The 19,732-nt window shown below is 36.8% G+C and overlaps 1 protein-coding gene across 1 annotated transcript; it reads left to right on the forward strand.

Annotated features, from left to right (window-relative positions):
• The first annotated feature begins 9,908 nt into the window (after positions 1-9,908).
• LOC104234236 (E3 ubiquitin-protein ligase RSL1-like) lies at positions 9,909-19,344 on the forward strand. Its single transcript, XM_009787774.2, has 3 exons — positions 9,909-10,735; positions 11,429-12,201; positions 18,824-19,344. Exons 1-3 carry the CDS (start codon positions 10,019-10,021, stop codon positions 18,948-18,950), a joined length of 1,617 nt encoding a protein of 538 aa, XP_009786076.1. The 5' UTR covers positions 9,909-10,018; the 3' UTR covers positions 18,951-19,344.
• The last annotated feature ends 388 nt before the right edge of the window (positions 19,345-19,732 follow it).

Raw genomic sequence — 19,732 nt, forward strand, 5'->3', positions numbered from 1 at the left:
AGGCATAAGTTATCATGATGCTTATGAACGATTGTCGTGCAGTATTGATGTGATGGTAAGATGATTGCCTAAGTGTCGGGTCAGTGAATGACTTGAAGAGAGGTTTACTCAGTGCATGATTTAGAGATTCGATATTTTATTCCCGGCGGGGGAAAGGCAATCTGGCTAAGGATGTTCAGATTTGGGTTGATGGAGTAACAAGGCTTGGTATTTGCGAGCGTGGTGGAATTTTCACCTGTGATAAGGTGTCATTGTCCTTGTTGAATGTACTAAGTTTGCCGGTATTAAGACCTTCAACAATTCACCTATGGGGCAGGATATTGTAAGATAGTATTGGAGAAGCGGCTGTCAGAGATCGTGAAGTGCGGTGGTTCAGGATTTAATGTGTATTTCTAATGATGACAGCTCGAGAAAGATGATCTCCGAAAAGGTTTAAAAGTTAGTAGCAGTCTATTGGTTCAAGTGCTATCGAATTAGACTTTGATCTAAGGCATCAGCTGAGCAGTAAAGGATAAGGAAGGACATGTGGGAAGTGTCAGGCGGTGGTTAAATTTCTAGAAGGCCAAGTGCAAGAAGCAGAAGTCGAATAGTTTCTTAAAGAAGAGGGTCTGGCCAAAGTGGGAGAGTGGCAGAGCAGCACGTGGATTCAATGGCAGGATAACTACACCCTTGAGGAAAGTTGGAGTGATTTGGGAATTTTTAGTGGACGGTGATTGGATCTACGAGCTTAATTTGAAATATTGGTTAGCATAACGGCGAGAGATTCGATATGACGGAAAAGAGCTGCTTGATATGAAGAAGGATACAACATAATTTTGAATTGGAAGATATTGTCGCACATATAGTTAATGTCCACGAAGAGTGAATGGACTTGTGCAGCTGGTGGACGAGCACGGGCTCAGGATGGATTATTGTGTCGTAGTAATTGTACCCCATGCTGCGATGTTGGAAGATGTAGGTGCGTAGTCTCCAAATTTGGGGGATGTCTCCTATGAGTATATCAACGGTCGCATGATTGGCAAAGCTTCAGCGAAGGATTCTATTAACTATTCGGTAAGAGGTCTAATGTGTGAATGTTGCTAGAGATTCAGAGTGTTTATGAAATGATAAAGGAAGGATTTTGAGGAATCTGGCGGTTTAATTTTGCAATGTCATATCAATAAGAGATAAAGAACCTTGGTGGGTTCCAAATTTGTGTAATAGTGGCTTCAAGCTAAGTGGGAGAGTCTCACCGCCTACGGTTGGATTGTCTGGTCACCTATTTGTGAGATTTCTAGAGATCGGCATATTGATGGGTTACCTCGACTAAGGAAAGAGAACATCAGTAGTAATTTGAGCAAAGGAATTGAAGAATGAGTTCTATAATTGGCATCATCGATTCATGTTCGGGCATTGGGAAGACTCAGGAATTATGCTTCACGTAGAAATGAGTTGCAAGGAAGGTGATTCGGCCGAGTTCTTCTTTGAGAGGGTGGTCATGTTCTAGCGGAGCCTTGCAGTTGATTATATTCGGGACCATGTCAGAGTGGGAGACTCTCAATAACGGTCCTAATGAATTCAAAGGTCAAAAATGTGGTGCCTAAGGGTTCAAGCCCGCAGTATGGTTAAGAATCAAGTTTTTGTAGTAGCTTATGATAAGAGGCTCAAAATGTTTACTTTGGATTTGTAAAGGAATTATTAGAACGGGTGTATCAGTTGAAGATGCGAAGGTGCGTGCAAGGAGTGTATGAAACGATTCATAGGTTTGGAGACAGGGTGGTCTCGTGGGATGGGGTCACTCAAGGTGAGTGCAGATTCAGGTTTGTGATGTAAGGAATAGAGCTATTATTATCTCTAAGGTAAGTTAATGATGAATTAGAAGATGATAGATTAGTTAGCCATGGTTGAATTGGCATAGTGATGGCGGTGCGTGCAAGGCTCGACGGTCGCCGTAATTGATAATGCTTGGACGTATTCAAGTATTATGGCCTATTATATGTAGGTGGGTCCCAAAAGGGTGTGGTGGTTTAGGCCACTACTTGAGGATTTAGATGTTCTACGGTTATGAGAATTCACTTGTGTGTTGCTATGGTTCTCCTGAAATGAGTTAAGTGAAAAGTTTCTATTTGATGAAGTATTAGTCTATTAGTGGTTCCGGAGTTATGATAAAAAAAATCGTGTTCTATCGCATGGCTTGTTAGGTATAGTGAACGGTATGAAATTTGAAGGTGAGGATCAAGGTTGCGGTTCGGTGTTTGACGAGGATATCACGAGCTCGGATGAGTAGGAAGGGGATGTGGATATTTGGAGTAAGTTGGTATTGTCTACAGCATCGCCTGAGGTCGATGATTTGTGAAAGAGGCTTTGCATCCTGGTTATGGAGTCTTGATCATTTTTCAGCATTAGTGCGGCCGGTGGTATGGATGTGCAAACTTGTTATCTATTACGAAAGGTCGTAGGAGCGTGCCCCATGGGAAGATTATATAAGTGTGGCATGTAGTTACTTGATTGATTGAAGAATTAAACCAAGTATAAAGATTGTGGTGATATCGTTAATTTGAGAATTTATGCCTGGAGGGCACTTGATTTATTGGGTTGTGAGCTGTGGAGGATTACTCCGATTATGATGGTTGTTCCTGTGTGTTATGGGAAAAAGAGGGTTATTATGGACCCAGGAAAGATTATGGACTTATTTCGGTGCAATCAGAATCGGCTTGAGGTATGTGAATAGATTTACGTACGAATATGGGCCTTATATCAAGCCGAATGTGTTCATTTCAGCATAGCGCTTCTTATGGAGGAGTATTCAGACGTGGGGTGTTATTTTGTCATCGGCTATTTCATGTAATGTTATATTGTGCCGTGTGAGTTGTGAACGGCTCGATAATTTTCTTATGTATTGAGGTTCCGCGTAGCGATGGTGATATGTGGGCAGGATGGCTCTTTAGCTTCAGAACATATATCATACCTCAGTTGTGCTTGAGTTTGTTAGCTTATGACGTTATATGTCCCCTCAGGGATGGTATTATGCACTTAGCGTTCTAGGGACTGATATTCAGTATTTTGTTGTAATGAGCAATTTAGCTCGGTGTGTATCTCCTTATGTGAATTTTATGTATGGATCGGGTGGCACACCGCCATAGGTATGTTGTTTGGATCGGGTTGCACGCCGCAATAGTATGATGTTGAGTACAGTTTTCTTTATTCTAATTTTTGTGTGTCTTGTTTTCCATTTTCTGAGGAAAGTCCATATTAGCAGCATGAGTTGAGTAGTCCCTTCCAGAGTTCAGTTTCTTTATGTGTCACGTTCGAGCTGGTAGCCTATTGGCACATTGTGGCATCATACGAGACTTTTGGTTATGTCTGGGGTGGCTTGTTGCATGAGCAGTTCGTACTAGGTGAGACAAGGTTATTGGATCTAGGATCAGTGCAATCAGATTGTATAAAGTACATTAAAGAGCAAAGGGCATTATTTGGTTCAGAATGAAATAATGTTCTTGTTAGGAGTGTAGCCTCAATGATTTGTTGACTTGGCAGTTGGCTATGAATTTCTACACATTTCTTCTATCGTGGAGGTATTGCGAGAGTTGGAACAAGACTTATATATATCATGAGGTGCATTATGAGCATCAGATTCAGAGAATGTCGGTTATTATGATCAGAGAATGTTATTATGGTCTTGTGAATGATGTGGTGCATGGTGAGGATTCAGCAAAGGCATGCAGTCATGTTCTGGTACCTCGTGTACTAATTGATGTGGTGTTCATGTATTGGAAGCAAACCTGGCAGAGAATTCCGGATGTTGGAATTGGGCTCTAAGCTTATTTGCTTGAATAAAAGGGAATATCTTCAGAATTGATCGAGCCAATGTGCTCAACTAGGTTGTAGTGGCACGGGTAGGTGCACGAAGTGTTAAGCAGTGATTTCGGATAACTCCAATGCAGTTTTTAGCATGTTCGAAGACGGACGTATGTTTAAGTGGGAGAGAATGTAACGACCCGACCGGTTGTTTTGAGCTCTAGCGCATCGTTCAGCAGTTTGAGGCCATGAGCAACTTCACTTCAGGTATTATGACTTGTACGCATCATCGAAATTGAATTTTGGGAAGTTAGGAGTTGATTTGGAAAGATAATTCTCATTTCAGAAGCTTTAAGTTGGAAAGAATTGTCTAAGATTGGATTTTTGAGTACACGACCTCGGAATCGAGATTTGAAGGTTCCAGCAGGTTTGTATGATGATTTCGGACTTGGGCGTATGTCCGAATCAGGTTTTGGAAGACCCGGGGACGTTTCGGCGCCTATAGTGGAAGTTAGCCTTTTTGGAAGAATTTCATAAGTTTGGGTTGAAGTGCATTTTAGTGTTATCGATGTTTGCTTGGTATTTCGAGTCTGGGAATAGCTTTGTATGGTGATTCTGGTGTTGGGAGCGCGATCAAAAGTGAATTCAGAGGTTCGGGGGTCATTTTGGAGTCATTTGACTAAAGATACAAATTTGAAGGGCTTTAAGGAGTTTGACCGGACGTGAACTTTTTGATATTAGGGTCGGAATCCAATTCCAGAAGTTGGAGTAGGTTTGTAACGTCGAATGCGACTTGTATGCAAAATTTGAGGTTAATTGGACGTGATCTAATAGGTTTCGACATCGAATGTAGAAGTTTAAAATTCTAAAGTTCATTAAGCTTGAATTGGAGTGTGTTTCATGGTTTAGTGTTGTTCAATGTAATTTGAGGCATCGACTAAGTTCCTGTCATGTTATGGGACTTGTTAGTATACTTGGTTGGGATCCCATGGGGCTCGGATGAGTTTTGGAGGAGTTTTTGGAAGAGTTTGGCGTTTTGAGCATAAACATGTAATGATCCAAAGGTCCATTTTTAGTTCTAGAGATCGAAACTCGATTTTGAGACTTCCGGGATTTTGATAATGAATTATAAGAGTGATCTGGAAAGTTTGGTCTAATTTCATCAAGTCGCAATTGAGTTTGTAGCGCAAAACATGAGTTAATTGTTTAACGGCGAAATTTGTATCGCACTGAGTAAATGAGCTCCAAATTGAGTTTCGATTAAAGTAATAGGTTCGTATTATTATTTGTGACTCATAGGAACAAGAATCATCGAATTCCGAGTTCGTATGATGGAGTTAGAGCATTTTTAGTGAAATTAAAAGTTGCTGAAATTTCTGGGCAGCTGTTGTGTTTTTCGCAGCTGCGTGAACAGTACCGCTCCTGCGTCAACAGTAACCGTAGGTGCGTAAATATTAACCGCAGGTACGTGAATAGTACCGCAGGTGCGTGAACAGTAACCGCATGTGCGAAAATGCTGGACAGTGTATAAATCAAGCAGTCCGAGATTTTTACTCATTTTTGGAGCTATGGAGCTCGGATTAAAACGATTTTTGAGGCAATTTTCACCATATAGATTGGGGTAAGTGTTCTATATCCAAAAGTTATTATATTTAATGATTCCATGGTTATTTCATCAAGTATTAGTGAATCAAATGGAAAAATTGGAGAAAATTTATAATCTTTTCAAAAACGAAAATTCTAGATTTGGAGGTCGATTCGTTATCGGAATTTGATAAAATTGGTATGGTTGAACTCGTATCGGAATGGGTTATCGAATTTTGTGTTTTTTTTAGAATCCGAGCACGTGGGCCCGAGGGCAATTTTGTCAACTCTTCGAGCGGAATTAGGAATTTATCTAAATTGAATTATTGTGAGTGTTAGAACCTATATTTATGGATTTTCTCATTTCTTGGCTAGTTTTGGAGAGTTGCACATTGATTTGAGTCGTTGGAAGGGCTTGGAAGTCGGTTATGGAACCTCGGAACGAAGTGAGTATCCTTCCTAACCTTGTAAGAGGGAATTGTCCCCATAGGTAAAATAATTGGTTATGTGCTCCTAATTGTGGGGGCTACATACGCACGAGGTGATGAGAGTCCGTGCGTAGCTACTATCATGTGAAAGATGGGTAGTTTAGGATCCAAAAGCATGCTATACTTGAAATATTTGTAACCTTATTGACAGATGAATTGCTTAAATTCTATCGAATTGGTAAATGAATTTCTAAAAGGATAAAACTTCATTTTTATAAAATTGTTAAAAGAGAATTGGCTTTTCTTTGGATAATTGTTCTCTATTGACTTCTTGATTGACTTTCTGTATGTATTTCATTTCGGAACGGGCCGAACGTCTCGGTAGATTAAATAGATGCATCTATGGCTCGCGCCATTCGACCCTCTGGCAGTGCACAGTTTAAATATTATTGGATCGGGTCGTACGTCCTCGTCATGATTTGTGCATGCTTGTATTGTTTTCCTTGAGATTTATTGATATTGATATTTGCTCTCACCGACTTGAGATAATTGTTAACTAATGGATTATGAGTGTGGAGACTTTGAATAAAAAGGAACTTTTTTCCTGTTTCGTGACTTATTTGAATTTACTGTTGTTCTTAATAAATTCGTGATTCATCGCATTAATAATATTACTATTGGACCACTAGCAAGTGTCGAAGTCGACCTCTCGTCTCTAATTTTTCGAGATTAGACGGGATACTCGCTGGGTACACGTTGTTTTCGTACTCATACTACATTTGCTGTGCATTTTTGTTGCACAGGTTTATATGGGGCTAGTGGCTTAGTGGCATGGTTAGTACGGAGACTTAGGTGAGCTGCATTTTCGAGATGCCCCGCAGTCGGTAGAGTCTCCTTCAGAGTATTGTACTGTATTTCCATTTCTGACCATTTTGTATTGCGGACAGTTACTGTATTTTATTTCATTCCCTAGTAAATGTTCATGCACTTGTGACACCGGGTTCTGGGATGATTATGGGGTATCGTGTATTAACTTATTAACATTTATATTTAATTTGAAATGATTGCCTTCTAATAATAAAATTGAAGGAAAATCATAGTTTTCAAAAATTATTAAAACGAGAATTTAATTGAGTATTTTGGTTGGCTTGCTTGATAGTGGTGTTCAGCGCCATCACGACCCTTTATTGGATTTTGGGTCGTGACAGTAAAAGCGGTGTCCCTTTATTAGCAAGGGCGGGTCGGAGTGGCCCCTTCTCAGCTTGGATCCGCCTCTCATGTATATAGGCCTGATTAAGGGCCTCGTCAAACGTTTCGGGATCATGACTCAAAACTGAATTCTTAATGTCTTCCAGGAGCCCAGAAATAAAGAGTCGGATCATGAGCCTCTCAGAGATCTCATCAGTCTCATTTGCGATGGTTTCAAACCACCCCTGCAACTCCTAGACGGTGGTGACTTGTCGAAGTTTTGCCAATCTCCCCTCCACCGACTCGAGACCTTTTTGCTTAAATCGGATCCTCACCTTAGCATCAAAATGAGGCCAATCCACCAGTTGTTTGTTTTTGAATAACCATCTATACCATTCAAGTGCTTCACCATCAATATAAAATGAAGCCATAGTGAGCCTCTGGTCCTCTTCGATTTTATAGAAATCGAAATATCGCTCCGCTTGAAATATCCACGCCTCCGGATTATCACCTCGAAATCGACCAAACTCCACTGATGCTGGCTTGTGACGGAGAGTGGTGGTCACCAGTGCATGGTCCTGACGAGTTACGTCCATGGTTGGGTGTCGATGGGGAAGTCCTGCCGGAGCTTTGGTTGATACCACGTCCATCAATATTTCGTGAAATTCAGTGAGGTCCTTGGCGACATAATCTGTCACCTTAGTGACAGACTCTTTCATCTCCAGAATCGATTCTTCAACGAAGATCTTGAGTGAGTTTTGGTCCTCCATTAGAGACCTCTGGATGAAAGCACCAATGTAACAACTGAATTGCTAACTCACAAGAATAGGAACTGGCAGATTGTATTGATTCAATCAATGAATTACAATGAAGCCTTAAGGGAAAATTACAATAAAACAGTAACCAAAAGTAAGAGAACAGAGAAGAAAGAAGGGATGGGAAACAGAGAAAATCAGACGAGATGAGAGAATAAAAACACAACATAACAAATTAGCGTCCCTACTACATTCACTAATCATTCTTTTTATCTATATGGTGTTCTTCTTAAGCTGCGCACTACTGCTCCTCTTCATGCTATCGTCACCCCTTCTCCACAATGAAATCAGTTAGTTTCTTGGATGGCACTCACACGTTTATTCCTACGAAGAGCGTCACTCTCTTGCTAATTTTGTTTGTCCACGTGCCTGTTCAAGTGACTGTCCTTGCTGGCAAGTGAGGTGTCCTCCAAGTCAGCCATATGGGTCACAACAGTTATTTTCCAAAAATTAATTTTTGAAAAAATGTTGATTTTTCTGGATTTTTAAAATGCTATTCGATGTTTGGTTGGAGAGTGAAAATATGTTCGTTTTAAAATACTTGTTAAAGATTGCCAATAATATTAGCAAATGACGTGTGTTTTGATGAAATTTTTGTGAATTAAAGATTGATAATAATGTGGAAAAGTTTGTTGAAGCACCAATATGAAGTTAAAGAATTGAGACAATTGTGAAGAAAATTGATTTTCGTTCAAAAGTTATTGTAAATTAATCATAATATTAGCCAATCGAAGAGCATTTTTGACGTACTTTTGTATATGTAAGATTAATAATAATACCTAAATATTAGTTTTGTTAAGTGACATGAGTTAAAAGTTAAGATAGTTTTATAAAAAATGACTACCACTGAAGAAAGTTATTTTTCTTATTATGATTTGTTAAGTGACATGAGTTAAAAGTTAAGATAGTTTTATAAAAAATGAAAGAAAGTTATTTTTCTTATTATGATGAAAAATATTTTTCTTGAAATAGATAATTTATAATAATCAAACACCAAAAAATAATGGAAAATTTTCACATTAGAACAAATGGGCTCCCTACTTTTTAATTTTATAGCTCATAATTCAATTTACAACCAACTAGCCCAAAAATAATAGGCTAAGATTCAACATCCAACTCCAATAGGTTCTCAAAATTACTATTTAATTTTTAAAAAAGATTCATCAAGCTTTTAAATTAATTTTCAAACCAGTAACTGTGATTCAAATATTAATTCAACAAACAAATTCATTTGAGTGGTGAAAATTAGATTTTTAACAAGCTTAAATATGTGGGTTTAAATTCCAAATTTGATTTTGTGAGAAATTTGGAGTTGGTATTATTTAGACTTGTTAAAAATAGTATAAGGAGGTTGTATATAAAATTTGAAGTCATTTAATGTAGATTTGAACTGGTTTTGAACAAGAATTGCAACTGAAAATCGTGGAAGAAGTTCGTCTACAGACGCTTGTATAAAGGTGTATAAAAGTGTATAATAGTGTATAAGGTGTGTTTCTACACTCATATACACTAATATACAAGGTTATACAAAAAACTGACTTCGTCTTCTTCCTTGCGTCTTTTCTGAAATTTAACTCAAATCTTGCTCAAATCTACTCCAAAACACTTCAAATTTAAATTTTGAACTCCTTTTGATATTTTCAATCAATTGGAATAACACTCAATCCAAACAACTAACAAATTCAAAAAAACCCATTTTCAAAAGCAAAGCTTTGAATGGTCTTCAATGGTGGACTTTTACTCTTCAATTTTCTTACAATGCAAGCAGGTGATACAAGAGGAGAAGCAGAAAATACACGGTCCCTTGAAGCATATGTAGAAGATGTGAGAAGAAGAGAGAGTGAAAGTAATGGTTGTGAGAACATAAATTTAACTCAATAACTTTTAGAAGCGGTGGTTGTAAGAACACAAATTTTCAATTTGCTAGTGCTTTAAAAATATATACAATGTGGGCTAGATGAGGTAAAACTTAAAAACATGGATTAGTTTTAATTATGGTGTGAAATCATGTCTATTTTCTTGTAATTCTTTCAAAAATAATTTCCTTATAAATATATTTCGTGAAAAATGAAACTCCTAGTATCAAATAGGCAAATAACACCCTAGGCAAGTCTTCGTGGTCAAAAAGAGTGAGGAGAAAGGACAAAAATAGAGCAAAGCTCCACAGTGAAAAACAAAGCAAGTAAAAAGCTCTTCAACTTCGTTTCGGCGCCAAAAAGAAAAAAAATGGAAGTCGACGACGATCTTCACGCCCTATTCGACGAACAACGCCGTGAAATAGCCGCCGCTGAAACCGTCGATGGCGATCTCCTCTTCGCCTTTCAACTACAAATGCAAGAGGCTATGAGCGCTTCAAATTCAAAACCGGCCATTAACGGTGAAAGCATCATCGGATGTAACGATGTCACCACTCTTTTCTCCGAGGAATTATTAAACTACGAACAACAATTTCACGACCGTCAAACAGCCGAAGCGGAGATGAAGAAAATCGAAGACGATCTCAACCGTCGAATCCACGATCAGGCCTTCGCGCGTGAGATACAAAACGTGCCGGAGGGCGAGTGGAAAGAGACGGGGGATCATTTGCATAGGCCGTACGGTGAGGGTTCATCGAAAGGTGTGGCCCAAAATGGGAATGAGGATTGTTTTAGGGTTTATGTGAAGGGTTTAATGGGAGAAGAGGTTGAAGAAGAGAGTGTTGTTGTGGTTGTGGGAACCAAACAACAACAACAACAACAACTCGCTGGGATTGGAGTTGCTGCGTGTGATCCCAGTGGTATTTTGGTGTTTGAAGTGAGTAAGGGTTTGGGTGAAAACACTACTGAAGTGTTGAATGATGAAATTGTGGAGCTGAAAGCGCTGATTGAAGGGCTTGATGTTGCTGTAATGCTGGGTTTGAAAAGGGTTAATGTTGTTTTGGATAGTCAAACTATCTTGCAATATGTGAGTCCTCTTGACACCCTAACTGTTGTGAAAATTATTACGATATCAATTATGTTTATCTTGTGTGTCAAATTATTATATTCTGATCTTTGACATTTTTCAATGTGTTAGAACAGTTTTAAGGTAGTCTTTTTCCTTTGTCGTAAAAAATATTAAATCAGGGTACTGGTAGATGCAGGAACCTAGTACAAATTTGGCAGAAGCTAGAGTAAATAGGTGAGAGTCAAAGTCAAGGTCATTTTTATGCTTGAATTATGTCTCCCAAACAAGATAGGTTCAGCGTACTGCAATCCTCTTCATTTTTTCGGGCTTGGAGGAGTTGACTTTGTCCACAAAAAAAATTTGCTAGTTTTATGCTTGCTGTCAGAGTCAAGGTCATTTTTTTTTAATTTTAGCAAAAGTAAATAAAAATAAATATAAAAATAAAAACAAAAGAAAAAATTTCTTCATGCTTAAATTATGTTGAGGAAAATATGCACGGATCAAGGAAAGATACTTTTTTTGGGGGGTTAAAAGTCAGGGAAAATACTACTATCTCATCACTTTAAACAAGTACAATTTTTGGTATTGCATGTATCCAAATACTATTGGATGGGTTACTTGTTGTTGGCGTTGGAAACATGTCACACTATGCAGGCTTATATACTGCAACCTAAAAGTTTTTGAAATGATTGATGTATATTTGTTATGCAGGTTAGGGGCAAGTTGCATCCGAGGAATGGTAATGTTGCTGCACTTGTTGAACAAGCAACTTCTCGTCTAAGAAAATTTACAGATTGTGTACCATCTCTTGTGTCACAAAATACCGTCAACTTTGCGATTAAACTTGCTACTGATGCAATAGTCTCTCAGGTTAGAGGACCACCAGGAAGTAGTCTTCAAAAGAGCATCACGGAGACTTGTACTATTTGTCTGCAAGATACTGATGTAGATCATATGTTTCTAATTAATGGTTGCCTGCATTATTATTGCTTTTCTTGTATGAATAAACATGTGGAAGCTAAGCTCCTTCAAGGAATGCTACCTGAATGCCCTCATGATAAATGCAAGTCTGTGTTGAAATTAGATAACTGCAAAAAGTTCTTGATGCCCAAGCTATACGATTTGATGAATGAACGTGTCAAGGAAACTACTATTCCTATCACGGAAAAGATTTACTGCCCAAATTCTAAGTGTTCTGCATTGATGTCAAAAGCTGAGGTCCAAATTTCTGCTCCAAATGTCTTTGTGGGAAACGAGCAAGTTGGGGCTAGAATGTGCACGAAATGCCGTCTCCATTTCTGTATCAATTGCAGAGTTCCTTGGCATCAAAACATGACTTGCTTTGACTATAGAAAACTTAACCCTTACTTGTGCGTAGACGATGCAAAGCTCAAGTCTCTTGCCACAAAGAGTCTTTGGCGTCAGTGTGTAAAGTGCAACCACATAGTGTCTCTTGGCGAAGGTTGCTACCATATTTACTGCAGGTTCTCTGCTTCTCCTTCCTTCTTACATTGTTGTCTTACATGATATACACTGTCTTGATTAGGTAATAAGGAAGAGATAACTTTTTGGAATGCTTCACAACAGCTTAAGATTATAGAAGCTTGGCTTTAATTCATTCCCTATGTTGTCATTTAAAAAGGAAAATATAAGTCAACAGCATGTGATTTGTAGCATAAGTTGAAGCTATATATACACCTTTTTTCTCCTTGTATAGAAAGGTTTTGATACTGTTGACGATTGTGTAGAAACATATCTTTGTTGTCCTCCACCTTGACGTTTAAGCTTCTCGCATTTATGGGTGATTATCTACGAGATTTATGAACAACATGTTGACTGTTTGGTGCTGCTTTAAGGGATAGACTATAAGCTGAAGAAAAGAATATTGCAGCTTTGTAGCTTAAATCAGCTTTTGTGTTGATTGTAGAATATTTTCATAAGCCACACAAAATGTGGCTTTTTATTAGCTATTAAGCTGGTTAGTTGCGCCAAAACATCATATACTCAAGATATTGATGAGATCCAGAGTGGAAATCATGAAGTAAGCAGTCGGACTTGGAAAAGAAAGATTAGATTCTAGATTTATTAAAAGAAAATCAAAAATAAGATTCTAGATTTACTTGAATGTTTTAATTTTTTTCTCTGAACTTCTCTGTCCGTTATTCCTTACCGACTAGTCAAAATTTTGGGTGAAGCTGTCAAATTTTGTCAAGATAGCTGGACTTACAAGTCAGATACATGCCACTGTTCATGATAGAACTTTTTATGTATGAAGTTCTTCTCATGTCTTTTTAGGTTATAAACATTTTTACCGCTGCTGATGGAGAAGGGAAAGAGCATCTGTTTTAAGGGGGTGCAATAAACATGGATAACTTGAAACAGAAACATATAAATGTAGTCATTTGATGTTGCATACTGGTTGGGATAATATAATCCATAGTACATATTACTTTTACTATGACATATAAGTGCAAAGAAGCGAGTGCACCTTATCCGGCTTCAAAGAATATTTCTGGTACTTCCTGTAATTGTGTGCTTTAGACTGTAAAGTGAGCCTATCATGCTGTAAGTTAGTTTTATCTGTCGTGCTGTTTTGCCTGAATCCCTCCGTATCCTCTACTTTAAAAGATGGACCGCCCCACTTAGATTGGTGCTGTTAGTGGTTGTGTGCGGACCAGCTTGCTCTGAGCCCATTCCTTTGAATTCCTTTCGTTCTCCGACTCAACCCGTTTTAGTTCATTTTAAGTTTTCTTTTCCTGTTTCCTTCCAATTTCTTTTGTTTTCTCCTTCTGTATTACTATTTTCTTCGCGAAATTGCCACAACTTATTTGTTTTTGCTTGGGTTGTGCTTCTAGGTTGCACCTTAGTAAGCTCCAATTCGCTGACTTTGCACTATTCGTTCCTCTTTCTTTTCATTTTGTTTAATGGTGTTATGTGCATGTAGTCTGTGATTTTCCAGCAATTGACACTTTGGCAGAGTTCAAAAAAGATTATCATGAAAGTTAGGGATGTGTTTGGTATTAGAATGTTTTCTTAGAAAATAAGTTGTTTTCTTACTTATTTTTTGGTGTTTGTTTAGGTAGTAGAAAATATTTTTGGAAAATATATAATTTAGGCAAACCTCATATGAGACGAAATAGGTAAGAGTGGGGAAGGGTGGTAGGTCGGGATCTAAGGGCCGGAGTGGTAGTGGCGATGTTGGGAGGTTGAGCAAGAGTTTTAAAAATATTTTTCTTCCTTTTGGAGGAAAATGAGTTTATGAGGAAAAAATTTCCCAAAATATTTAAGCCACCCAAACATGGAAAATTTGAAAAACATTTCCTTCATACCAAACACACCCGATAGCTACCTTTGTTTTATTAAAGCAGAAAGCGTTTATTTTCACAAATGTGAAATATCGCTTGAGTTGTTTTCACTCCATTCATTATTCGTGACCATGTTGGACTTGTTACATCAATCTCTTAAGAAGCATATAGATCTCATTTTGTGGGACAGGAAACACATCTCGAACATGGCTTATCACAAAAAGAAAAGCGCCTTTGGGATGTAGGATACAGACACAAACAATTAAAGACATAGGATATGGACACACCATCAATGTCTTTTCTTTCTGAATTTGTCGGGACACCAGTAGGATAAAAAATTCAGAGCTGATTATGTAGAATTTCTGTTGCCCTAGCAAAAAGAGACCTAAAATCCTTATTATCTAACAAATGAAAAGAAAAAATAGAAATAAAGGAAACTTTAGCCTTGTTTAGATTTTGCATATTTATCTTGTTCTTTCTTCTTCTAACTAAGAAATAAAAAGGCATTTTAGTTACGCATGCCAATAAGTAGAATTTCAATGCTTCCAGCCAACCTCTCCGGTTTTCATTTGCGCAAGGGTGCTCCTCTTTAGGTATTGAATGCTTATTGTATCCTCATCATATCCTGGTTAGCTGCATGGCATGGAAATAGGGGGAGCAGTTTTCTCGTTTTTCCTTGCTAGACCATCAGTTTCCTCGAGTTGTTTTATTTCTTTCCTGAAGTTTACGTCTGGGTGTAGAAGAAGTTAGAAATTGATTGGTAAGAGAACTTTTACACTTTGTTCGATCTGCTAGAAGGTAAATTTAGATCGGCAGTGTTTCAGTGCCTCAAGGAAAGAGCAGGAAGATAAAATTTGCACGTATAGGAGTTATGTCGTGGAAAAAACATGATGCTATTAAGGATGGCATGTGTTGGAAAAGTGTAGTTATATCAATAACTAATAGGAAAAGAGAGTACAAAGCTTGCTGAATTGTTTCTGTACCTTTTTATGTACCATCTTGGTACCTTTTTAATAAATATCGTTACTTATTAAAAAAAAAGACTTGCTGAATTGTGTGACGTTCTCATCTAAAAGCTTTCGCTAAAGCTTATTTCATTTTCTTTAAGAAAGAAGCTTACTCTAAAACTTATTTGATTTTCTTTAAGAAAGAAGCTTATGCTAAAGCTTAAACTGTTAGAGAGAACATTTTATTTACTTATGTCTTGAACACGCCCTCGTACGTGCGGCTTAATTCTTTTAAATAGTCCAAGCATGTGAAAATTCTTTTTAATAATAGGTGGCAGTGGGACTTGAACGTAGTACCCTTATTTGATATTACTAGTCTTTGGGTACGTGCATTGCATGCACCCTTATTAATGAATGTATATTTTTTTAAAGTCACATAAATGTTATTAAAGAATATATTTAAGTTGTATGAAAAATTAATGGAAAAAATTCAAGTCCTGAAAATAATGAATGTTATTAAATTAATTCAGTAAAGGAAGAAATCTTATATCACAAAACCCGCCAAATGCCTTATTGAATTATTCACATTTTATTAAATTTCACTAAACGACATGAATGCCACATTTTCAATTAATTAACTATCAGGTTTACAGCAAAATGAAAAATAACAAATATCTTTTTACGTTCACTCTATTGTAATATATGTGGTCATAATTAACATTAATTTTTCTGTTGAAAAAATGTACCTCAAATGTTAGAAATCTGAAATAATAATATATACACGCACTATTCACATGCATATTTATATATTAAATTTGAATTAATGCGCGTAGGTAGTGTTAAAAACGTGATGTTAAACCACTCATCCCCAAGAACATTAATTATTCAAAGTATTGGAAGAGAAACTTTTTATGCGACTATGAAAATGTTGATTAAGACAAAAAGTCTAGACTGTGTGGCTAAAATTATGCAATTAAGTGCAAAAAAAATCAACAACATTATGTATAACAGCTGAAGATAAAAGATATTTTAATTTCTCTATATAAATTTCGCGATGAGAAAAGATAAATTATACATTCCTAGAATTTCTATAAGAAAATTTATAGAATCCTAGAGTCATTTGCATTATGATTCTATTATTAGTTGCCTTTTTTATTTTTGTTTGAAATTTTTTGGGACATATTCTTTTTAACTTTTTCTTTATTTACCTAGTGTTTTAGGAATGTTTTTTTTAGCTCCGTACATAACTTAATTGTCCCTAAATTTCAAAGAAATTCTTGTATGTAAAAGTTGATTCGAATAATTAAATATTAGAAATTTAATATGCAAGGTATTATAGTTATATTATATACTTAGTTAAAACAAGGAAATAATTTATATAGGGTCAAATCTTAATGAATTTTAAAGTCATAAATATTAGGATCATACATAATTCAAATAAGGAAAAATTTAATAATTTTAGTTTATTTTAAAGTCCTAAATATTACGAAAATAAATCCTAATATTAGTAAAAGACTATTTTGTTTAGTGTGAACTCTCTTTTTAGAGGGTAAAATAGACGAATGACATTTCGCTAAGGGTTTTCGTGCTTTTAATATAATATAGATATAGATATTGAAGTGTGTGACCATCTCATCAAATAGTCTAAGCTAAAACTGAAACTATTAAAGAAAGTACACTTTATTTACTTAATTATGTCCAACACTCTTCCTCATATGTGGAGTTGATTCTTTTTTCATGAGCCAAACATGTGAAAATTCTTTTTGATAATGAGTAGCGGTAGGACTTGGATCGAGGTCTCTAAGATGCATTTTCCTGGGGTTGTACTATTCATCCATTGCACTCTCCGGGTGCTATTCTTTAATAAAATGTTCATATACATTTTCAAAAAAGAAAAGAATTCAACAAATCTTAGCCGATATGACTTGCACATTTCATCGTAAAATCTTTTTGTGTTATAGCATATAATGAAACACCTTAAATACTTATTGGACCTCATTAAATGAAAATATATGGCAGCAACTCATTAAAGACCAAAAAGGTAACAAAGAGGACAGAAAGGAAGCTGATGCAAGCTTCCTTTTCTGATAATACCTGATACTGGCGTTTTTTGTTTTAACAAAATCTTACCTTATCAATTATAAATAAAATTAAAAAAGAGGACAGAGAGGACCTGGGCATTATCATACTTAGATGGCAGACCATCTATGCCAGGATTTGTGCTCTTGCTTTATACATACAAAGCCTTTGATCTTTTCCTAAAATTTATGTAATTGGTGGTCTTCCATCCTTGTGGGCTTGTATTTTACTTCTTAATTGTGAAGAACTATCCAGTTTGCAAACAACCGTGTAGAGAGAAAAGTAAAAATAGGCTTTATCTCCAATCAATTCCAGATAATACGAGTCTCTCCCACAAATCTTGTAATTATGAAGAAATCCTTTGGAATTGCAAGACAAGATCAAAAGGTAGGAGGGGAAGGTATTAGGACTAAATCCCACCTCCAGAGAAAAAACTGAAAGATCTAGTAGAAGTTAAATGCACAGGTAAAGTTGATCATTTTTCTCTTTGGCTGCTTTGAATTTTTTCACAACTGTTTATTTTATTCATGAAATGAAAGGATCTAGGTATCTCTACCCGAGTCTAAGGGCATTTGAATATTTTTATATTTGTGGAAGTAGGTGTACGAAGTTTACATTATCTCTTGTCTTCTTGAGGAAATTTTATTATTTCTTTGATCTTTTTGGTAGGCAATTTATGTTTCAAAATAAAATGGGTACAATCTAGGTAGCTACACGCAAGCAAGTTCAAAAGATTTGAGTTGGTGACTATTTTTCTTTTATGAAGTAGTTGGTGAGTATTAATTCTCTAGTTGTTGTCTTATGAGCATGTTTCCACTGTGAAGAATTCTAAACTTCCCGTTTGATCCAGGTCATTAGCAGATCTATAGAGCCTGTAACATTGAGTTGAGTGTAAATAACTAAGAGGAATTAGCTATTACGATGCAACTGAACTAAGAGGACTTTTTGATGCTATCTCAAATAGTCCGTTGGTCTAACGACTAAGTTATGGAACTGAGTTCAACTTTCTCTGTATCTTTATGCCACAGAGATGCAAAACTACACATATTAGTTTTTTTCCTTTCCTTTACTCCACCTTCAGTAAATGTCTCACGATTTTCATTTTCTTTAAGTTATACTACTGTTATTATGGCGATGCATTACCATAATTTATTAACTGAATTGGCAGAGATTTCTGTTTGAATTTTTTGTCTCGTTTAAATATCAACTCTTGCCAAAAAAGGAGAAAAAAAACTCTAGTCAAACTTCATTGGTTGTTCAATCCGCTGATAATGCTTTGCTGTCTCTAGGGTTTTCCTACTTCATGAAGCTACTTTTGATCACATTGATTAGCGATCTAGAGTTTGATTTCCTTGGTTGGCTGTCTACAACAAACTATTTCTGGGACTAATCAAATATTAGAAAAAGAAGAAGAGAGTATCACATTGCCTCGTACAAATTTTCTTGTCTTTGGCTTGGGCAGACTTCACTAGTGTTAACTAATGGGTTGGAAAACATAATTATGTGAGAACATTTTGCTTAATGTGATCCTTGATCTGTGAAGTGTTTGGTTGGGCTGTTGGCTGCATTGCTGTCTACCGACTGTTCTTATTGTCTCTGTTCTCCAAAAAATTTTATGCTCTGAAACGAAGTTAAGTATGCTGGTTTACTTCCTATCCTTATCATGTAAAATTTGTGCAGAACTTTATATCTATTCTTAGAGGTGGCTGACTTATGATTCATTCATGTTGTAAGAGCTAAGTTTTTGACAGTGAATACTTCAAATGTTTTCCCAGATGTGGTCACGAGTTTTGTTATACATGCGGAGCTGAGTGGAAGAACAAGAAACCAACATGTTCCTGCCCAATATGGGATGAGCGAAATATCATTTATGGAAATAGACCCCAACCAAGGAGAGCCTGAGCAGGATGTCGTCGTTCCGGTCTATTTCGCACCTAAAGTGTTGCAGAGACTGGTCATCAGTGCGAGGAGATGGGAGTATATTCTTTCATATGTACAGTTCTTTTAATTCGTGGGGCACTTATAATCTTTTTAATACATGCTGCAAGAATGACAGTACTAGTAGATATTAGATGTGGTCCAAAGCACCCTCCCTCAACTAGGAGTTTTCAGATACCCGAATTCCCTTTTCTGTTTGTTTTGATTGTGCTAGTCTATAGCTTTTTTATTTTGGTTTCCCACCTGGTATCTAGCACCCGATTTGGGGCTTGGCTAGATCGGATTAGCGCCAGAAAATCTCACTTTTGGGGTAAGCTTTTTCTAGCAAAGATAATTTCATTCTGAGTTTTCTTTTTCAGTCATGTATTTGGTATGATCAAAACCATTGTTATTTTCTCCCAGCAAACTAAGAGCAGGGAACGAACCTTCCCATGACGGGCATTAGGGGGTAAAGGTTGACCAAGTCAATGATACTTAACTGGTCTTTTTAATTGATCATGCTAGGATTGAGACACAACTCGAACTCCCATGGAGGCAGCATGGATACCTTGTGGCTAGGAGTGAAAAACTCCGCCAGCACTTTAAAGTAAAAAGAAATGAGAAAGAAAAAATCTATTTTTAGTAACCAAGAGTAGCCGTAATACGAAGGCTTATGGTCTAGTTATATTAATAGTGTCAAGGCTTATAGTCCGGTGATATTAATGAGAATTTCTCACATGAATTATTCAATTCTCCTCCCTAGGGTG

The sequence above is a fragment of the Nicotiana sylvestris genome, chromosome 2, assembly GCF_000393655.2.
Source record: "Nicotiana sylvestris chromosome 2, ASM39365v2, whole genome shotgun sequence".
Lineage (NCBI taxonomy): Eukaryota > Viridiplantae > Streptophyta > Magnoliopsida > Solanales > Solanaceae > Nicotiana > Nicotiana sylvestris.

Coding starts and splice junctions, on each gene's coding strand:
- LOC104234236 (XM_009787774.2), top strand. CDS start 10,019: ATGGAAGTCGACGACGATCTTCACGCCCTATTCGACGAACAACGCCGT. Junction 10,736..11,428: donor GTCAAACTATCTTGCAATAT/GTGAGTCCTCTT, acceptor TTTGTTATGCAG/GTTAGGGGCAAGTTGCATCC. Junction 12,202..18,823: donor TGCTACCATATTTACTGCAG/GTTCTCTGCTTC, acceptor ATGTTTTCCCAG/ATGTGGTCACGAGTTTTGTT.